Genomic DNA, 7,349 nt, shown 5'->3' on the forward strand with positions numbered 1-7,349 from the left:
TACTTGTATAACTTTCAAGATCTACTTTTAGGCCTGGTATTCTGCTTCTGGAATTTAGAGACGTTTCAGTTGTAGTTCTCCATTGCAGGGGATGAGAATTAGCATTCTGTGAACCACAGGAAACTTGTGATTCGCTGTAAATTTCAGTTTATTCTTACATCTTCATTGGATTTTTATAGACATTCTGATTGCACTCTCTTAGGCTTGGCTTCAGATACAATAAAATGACAAGCGGCATTTTCCTTGACAGGGGCTAAAATCTTGTGCTATATGATATGAGTGTGATATTTGTGTGCAGGAAACTCATGATACAGTGTGAAGGAGTGTTTGGAGTTTGTCTCATCTCACCTAAGGGATTAAAATATCAGCTGCTCAAAGAGGCCATCTCTACCTTCAGATCCTGACACTGCCTTTAGAGGAGATGAAATGAAGTTCCTTGACACAGGAAGTTTGGCTTGATTTCAGGTTCCCCTTTTAGTGACTGTGCGCTGCTGTCAGAGCCAGCCTGGCTGAAAATATTGATTTTTTTAATGTAAAGATGAGTATCTGCTGACTACATATGTTGTAACAGCATGCTCTGGCATTCATCAGTATGAGCAGGATTATGCCTTGTGTCTTTCTTGTGTCTTTTTGGTTTATATGGATCCTCTGCTTTAAGGTTTGTTTTTGGGGGGGGGTTTTGGGGGTTTTTTTGGGTTTTTTTTTTTTGGTTGATTGGTTGGGTTTTTTTTTGTTTGGTTGGTTTGTTGTTTTTTTTTCCCTTGGATTTTTTTTTTAATAAATATTTGATTAAAGACTAGGCAATATTTGGATGATAAAACATCTAGACTTAGACATCTAGACCATGCACTTAAAGCAGGTGAGGAATAGAACACAGGTTCTGCTTGTTGCCTGGATGTGCCCCAGTGGGATGATCTGGGAAAAATCATTCCCCTTCTGATTTTTTTTGCATGGTTGCATACACCTCAGATGAGATCCTCTGAGGCATCATTATGTTACATGTTGTAATGAGTTGCTGTGTCATAGGGAAATGTTCTCCTGTGCCACTTTTCTGAGATGAATATGCTCAATTTCCCTCTGTCACTTGTAGATAATTGCATGCTGAAAATTAAGTATATACTACCGCACTGAGACTTTATAATCAGAGAACAGGTCACCCTATATTCATCAAGTTTCTCTGCAAAGTAGGAAATGGTTGCTGTAGACCGGAGGAACAGAAACACAAACCCAATGTGCACAGCGCAATGTGAACGGCTTGGGCCTGCTGAAGCAAGTCCTCCTTGTGCTTTCTGCACCACATTATAAGACCAGGTGAAGGCCCTGCAGAGGAAGCTGTATGAGGAGTAGCTGAGATCTCTTGGTTTGATCAGCCTAAAGAAGAGGATACTGAGGGGAGACCTCCTGCTGGCCCACAGCTTTCTCATGAAGGGAAGCGAAGGGGTAGACACTCATCTCTTTGCTCTGGTGATCAGTCCCAAGAGAACAGTATAAAATTGTGTCAGGGAGGTTTAGACTGGATATTAGGAAAAGATTCTTCACCCTGATGTTGGTCAGGCACTGGAACAAGCTCCCCCAGAGAAGTGGTCATGACATTAAGGCTGCCAGAGTTCAGGAGGGATTTGGACAGCACTCTCAGACACATGATGTCTGCCAAGGGGCAAAACAATGTTATCATGGCTATACTCATCATCTGTCTGTAGAATATTACAAAAATCTCGTGAAAACAAAAGTTCTTGCAAGTTCAAGGCAACATTATATGAAGAAATTCTTATTTTCATTTAACTTGGGTAGTTTTCTTCCTCAGAGAATTAAAAACAAGTTTTGTTGCATTCATATTCTTCTCAACAAAGATAAGATTTTTCAAGATAATGGTTACTTGAATGAGTATGGCTTCTAGTACATTAAAATGAATATTGACACATTTGAGTTTTACTTTGGCTGCCATCAAAGTAGCCTTCAATGTCTGTGCAAAAAAAAAAAAAGGTGCAGTGTTAGGTTCCCAGGATATTTGTCCTTGCAAAGTGAACAAGGATCTTATCTCCAATGGCAGAGTGGAGGTAATCAACCAGGGGCTTTTAACTGAGTGCTAGTTTAGACCTGCAGCAAGTCCTGTCGTGGCAATCAAGGCAGTAGAATAACGGCAGCTTTATTATGCTCTTATCTAAGATTTCTGAAATAATTAAGAATAAACCATTATTCTTAATATTTTTAGGGATTGATACAACGATCAGTTCCATACAGATTTTGGAAACTCAGCAAAGCATTGACAATCGCTATTGTAGTAAAAATCTGCAGTGCAGGTAGGTGAATTGTTTTATCATGCTATGGTGGAATCAAGAACTGTTAATGTGGCCTGGCTGATTCCTGCTCACTGTTGTTTCTTCTAGCATGCAGTAGTCTTTGATACCTTTCTATATTTTTTTCTGTTAAAATTTAAATGCAATTTCCATTTTTTGGAGAAGATACTGTCTATCTCAAAATCCCATGTGTATTTATGCAACCTTTTTCAGCTCTGGAAACTACAGCTGTGTTATTCCTATTAACAAATACACGCCCATGGATGTAGAAATCTCACTGGAAATAAAGTAAGTACAATTAAAAGAAATACATACAAAAGACAACAGTGATTCTTTATTTGATAGAAATTCTTGCCTGATATCTGTTGTTACACAAATTTGTCCTATTCAGAGGAGTTGGAAAAATCTATGCACAACTAAATTGTTCATGTAGACTTTTTGGGTAGATTCCTTGCTGTTGCATAGGCCCAATACCATTCTGAGCTCAAGGAAAATTTCACCCGAAGTTGCAGGTACTGAAATACAGAAGTCTTAAGCTTTTATCCTAATAATCATTTGAGCAGACATGTATGTGCGTATTGGCAGGGTTGTGGTCTCTGGCCTAGGGATCTGATTTTTTTTCTTTTGTTGTAGAGAAACATTATTAGGAATATAGCATAAGTATCTCCAGAGACTATCTTCTTCGGGCTTGTTGTGCCAAGCCCTATAAAAGGGGGATTCTTGTTCAGGAACTTCCGGTATTGGATAAAATTGTGACTTACAGCAGGGAAAAGCAGCAGAATTATTCCTTGCAGCAGGTATTTTCTCCTCAAAAGCCCACCTCCACCATGTTCTTGCAGAGGGAACAAATAGTTTCTTTTGGACTTTTATTCTGAGAAAGGTCAGCAATAGCCAGAACAGCTGCCAAACCATCTGCTTGACAACTGTTTATGACTTCTGTCTCTGCAAGAAAGGACTCATCCAGTCTTTTGATCTTCAGTGTTTTCCCTATAAACATCTGTCTTTTTCACATAAGATGAAATATAACAGTACTCCTGAAGTGTCTCCTTGTTTTCTACAGCCACTGAAAATTTGTCTTTTAAACGTATGCTATTATAATACAATAGTACAACCCTCCCGTGTAGGGATTAATACATCATATTCAGAGTTTCACTGAGTATGATTTTATTTTGAATATTGGTCTGTGGTTTGGGGACAAATGATTTTAGTTTTAGTAAAGTAGTTTATCCTTGTTTTTCCTCTGTTTCTTGAAGCACCACAGAACCATTAATTATATTTCTCTGCAAAGTCGCATTTGGAAATTACTGCTCCCATTATTCTTCAAGCCAGAACAGTAGGAAGGATTTCCAAGAAACCACACAGGTAAGATTTTTGTAGTAATACTCTGGCTTTTGGGAATCATTTTGATAAAACTAATGGCTGAAAAATTCTGATCTTTGTTGAAGTGCTAGAAATCCAAATGCTGGTACTTTGAGTCTGTCAGTCATGGCTGATTTTGGCATTACCATAATGAGAAGCAATCTTTTTGTTGGAGCCAGTTTTCTGCTGACTTTTATAAAAATCTATCCAATGAATCTCTGCAAGGACAGTTTTAATTCTGCTTCAGCCTAAGTCACCACTACAACTCATTATAACTCCAGAGATACTTAAGCAGCGGGAATAATTTATCACTCAGAGCTTTAGGAGAGTCCTCCAAACTCTCATCTAGTTCCCAGTTTCCATTATTATCTTATGGGTAATGAATTCCAGTTTTAAAGTCTAGAATTTGCTGGTGACAATGGTAGTATTCTGCTTTATTTCTGTGTGAACAGGAGTTTACCAATAAATCTCCCAAGGGAAAATTCTTCATTTTAAAAGCAAGAGTTGTTAATATGCCATTTTCTAGATTGCTTCAATGGGTATAAAAGCTGGTAAAACAGGTTAGCTTTTCCCAATAAAAATATTTAGTGATCAGGTCTTGCAAATATTTAAGCATCTCCAGTAAACTGATGAAGACTTTAAACTCTCTTCAAGTTCCCTGGACATACAGGACTCCTTCAAGGCCCCCCTTTGTCAATGTTTGTTTGGAAATGTTTATTCTGGCTAAAACAGTGGGAAAGGCAGAAGCAACGATAATAGTATTTCTGAACACATTGTAGGAGAAACATCCGTGAATTTGGAAGTAATTTCAGAGTCCTCTTCAGAATTCTGTTCTATGCTCCCATACATAACATATTTTTAATTGATTTTAATTTTTTTTTGTGCTTAGTCAAATTACAGCACTTGAGATACCTCCAGTCTTAAGGTGACTTTTTGCTCAACTTCTCAAATGTCTTTGCAAAAAGTTTCAGGCTTCTCTGTAACAGTGGCAATGTCATCTGAAAGCCCAACATTTCCAAGTTTTGACCTGTCTGCCGTAATTTCAACGTAATTGAAAATTAAGTCAGATGTAGAGAGTTTCTCAGTGCGGAAATGTCCTTGAAGCTTGCTGACAAAACTGGTCAAAAAGATTTCCTGTGTCAACCTGGAATCCACATCAAAAGACTGAAGCTAACTAGCCTCCAGCAGCAGTGAGCTTTCAGATTTGATGTGACTCAGAATAGAAATGCTGCCTAGTTGAAGAGGTTTCTTTCAAGAGGATTTTTCTAGGGATGGGAAGGCTTATTCCCTACCAAAAGGCAAAACAGCAGTCATTTGGACTCACCAGTCCCATGTAAGTTTTGTCATGTGAACACACGTCTCCAGCAGACACGATGTGTCAGAAAGTGAAGTGAGGAAAGAAAGATGGAGTTGAGACACTAGAAATATAAGTTACTGTAGATCATTTGGTAAAAGCGAGGTGAGGATTGAATTTTGTTTTGTTCATTGTAGCATAAACATTTCAGGTACAAAATATGTTGTTTCACTTTTACATGGCAGAACACTGCCATGCAAAAAAAGTAGCATGAAATCTTGTAGGTATCTGTTTTTGAAATACTGAGTGAAGACACTACCCATATCTTTAGCATATATGGAGGAAATTTTCTGTCTTCTGAGCACTGCTGAAGTTGCTGTCCCAAAGTCAGCAGAACTGCCATTTGCTAGTATTACAAATTAAAGCTCTCAGGCCACCCGGCATGTCAGGAACAATCCTTATTTTTTGGGGGATTTGCTTAGAAAACAAGTGAGGGAATCCAGTTATTCAGAGCCAGCTGAGTGTCACTGGGAGTCAGATGCCTGCCAGTTCCCACGTGGAGCTGATCAGAATAAACCCACATTTGCAGGGTTTAAATTCAGCCCTTGGTCTTTAACTACTTTGACTGTAGTTATCAAGGCTTGGTGTCATAATTACCTTGCACTGCATTTGTCAATTAAATATTTCCAGAGTCTATCTTTGTCTCCAATTTCCCATGAGATGAGGTTATCTAATCTGTCTCTCATTTATCACGCAGGGGCGCCAGCACGTTTGGGCTCTCCCCATAGCCAAGTTGTATGACAGTGTGTACTCCTTCCGCGTAGCTGTGCCGGTAAGCCTTTCCAAATGACAACACAGCAAAAGACAAATAGCATTTGAACTGAAAAAAGTTCCTCTATGAATCTCCTTTATTCTTCTTTTGCAGGGTTTTGCTAGCTGCTCAACAGACCGTTACTTTGCTGGACTGTTTTTTACTGATTACTACTTCTACTTTTATCGGCAGTGTAACTAAAATGTTGCAAATATTCTGTTCTTTGGGGAAAAGATGAGGAAACAATTAATATGAAAAAGAGACTTGCAAATAACCCCAGATATTTTTTAAACCTCTTTCTGGGTTGTATGGGACTTTCTTGGTTTTTTTCATTTTTCAATTAAAAAAAAAAAAGTTGAAAAATAAAGTGTTTGACAACAACCAGAGCTCTGCATTTTCAGAAACTGTTTCTAAAAAGACACGAGATAATGGAGCATATGATGTTGTTGTGGGTGGAGTGGGAGCTTCAAAGTTTACTGGAGAAGGCATCCCATTGGGTCACAAGGTGCAGAATGACCTCTGATTTCTAACCTCCTCAGCGAGGCACCTAGATGTGGTTGGATCCAATTTTAGCCCCAGATTTGGTCAACGGTTTAAGTCTAAGGAATTATACATATGTGATTGTAAAATTTTGTCATGCAGATATATAAAAATGAATTATTTATTATGATAAATGATTAGACAAAACTATCTTAATCAGAATTATTTACTACACAGTATAGAAGCTAACACTACTAGTATAGTATGTGATAATGTACTATATCAAAGCAATGATATTAAAGATATCAAGAAACAAATTTTGAGTAGAGATCAATGTTACTCACGCATACCAATGACTGTGGGCAAACATCTTTAGCTCACCTTAAGAAGCGTCTCCACCCAAGGGAGGAATCTCCACACATGCTCCAAGGAGTATTCTAGAAACCCCTGCCAATTGAAACTGGCACTTTTATAGGATATATAAGTGGTACTTCTATAGTATAAAGTGGTTCACTCTCAGTCATATGTCTCCTGGTCAGCTGTGTCAGCTCAGCATCTTTAGATGAGGATACTTTACAGTATCTGCCACACTTTCACCTTACTCTCGGTATGTTTGACTTTGAGGTTGATGAATCAGATTTGGTTTTGCGTAATTCAACACCAAAAGCAGCATGACACCTCCTCTCAGTTCACCAGTGATAGCTTTGCCAAATTTGCTTTGCTCAAGTTTTTATTGCATCCCAGACAGAACACCCTGCTACAGATGTGTAAATAAAATGATCATATGGATCATAGTGAAGTTATATGTATTATATGTATAGCAGACAAGAGCAAATGGGTAGGAGCACTGCTGAGCTGGGATACCTTTCAGTTTTCAGAAAATGGGAAGATGATGAAATGTTATTTGCAATAAGGAGACCTACTTCTGTCCTACAGGCATATGCCTTCTTTTTGTTTCTGCTGCCCTTTCTTAGATATAAATCCTTTTTTTTTTTTTTTTTGCTAACAGAACCAAAAACCCCAAAACTCTAAAAGAGAAATGTAGCACTCTGCAAATGCCCTCAAAAATAAGTGTAAGTTAGGGAACAACAGGTCAGTTCGGTTGTCT

At 38.2% G+C, this 7,349-nt stretch overlaps 1 protein-coding gene across 1 annotated transcript in view; it reads left to right on the forward strand.

The window, feature by feature from the left end:
• The window catches only part of MYRFL (myelin regulatory factor like), a 33,265-nt gene extending 26,869 nt beyond the window's left edge, over nucleotides 1-6,396 (forward strand). Inside the window, exons 20-24 of the mRNA XM_066183239.1 lie at nucleotides 2,213-2,300; nucleotides 2,511-2,585; nucleotides 3,551-3,659; nucleotides 5,708-5,782; nucleotides 5,876-6,396. Of these exons, the coding sequence (XP_066039336.1) occupies nucleotides 2,213-2,300; nucleotides 2,511-2,585; nucleotides 3,551-3,659; nucleotides 5,708-5,782; nucleotides 5,876-5,962 (434 nt within the window). The 3' untranslated portion in view covers nucleotides 5,963-6,396. The remainder of the gene's footprint in view (nucleotides 1-2,212; nucleotides 2,301-2,510; nucleotides 2,586-3,550; nucleotides 3,660-5,707; nucleotides 5,783-5,875) is intronic.
• Nucleotides 6,397-7,349: the final 953 nt, after the last annotated feature.

The sequence above is a fragment of the Chamaea fasciata genome, unplaced genomic scaffold, assembly GCF_029207755.1.
Source record: "Chamaea fasciata isolate MVZ Bird 193981 ecotype frontalis unplaced genomic scaffold, bChaFas1.0.hap1 SCAF_5, whole genome shotgun sequence".
Classification (NCBI taxonomy): Eukaryota; Metazoa; Chordata; class Aves; order Passeriformes; family Sylviidae; genus Chamaea; species Chamaea fasciata.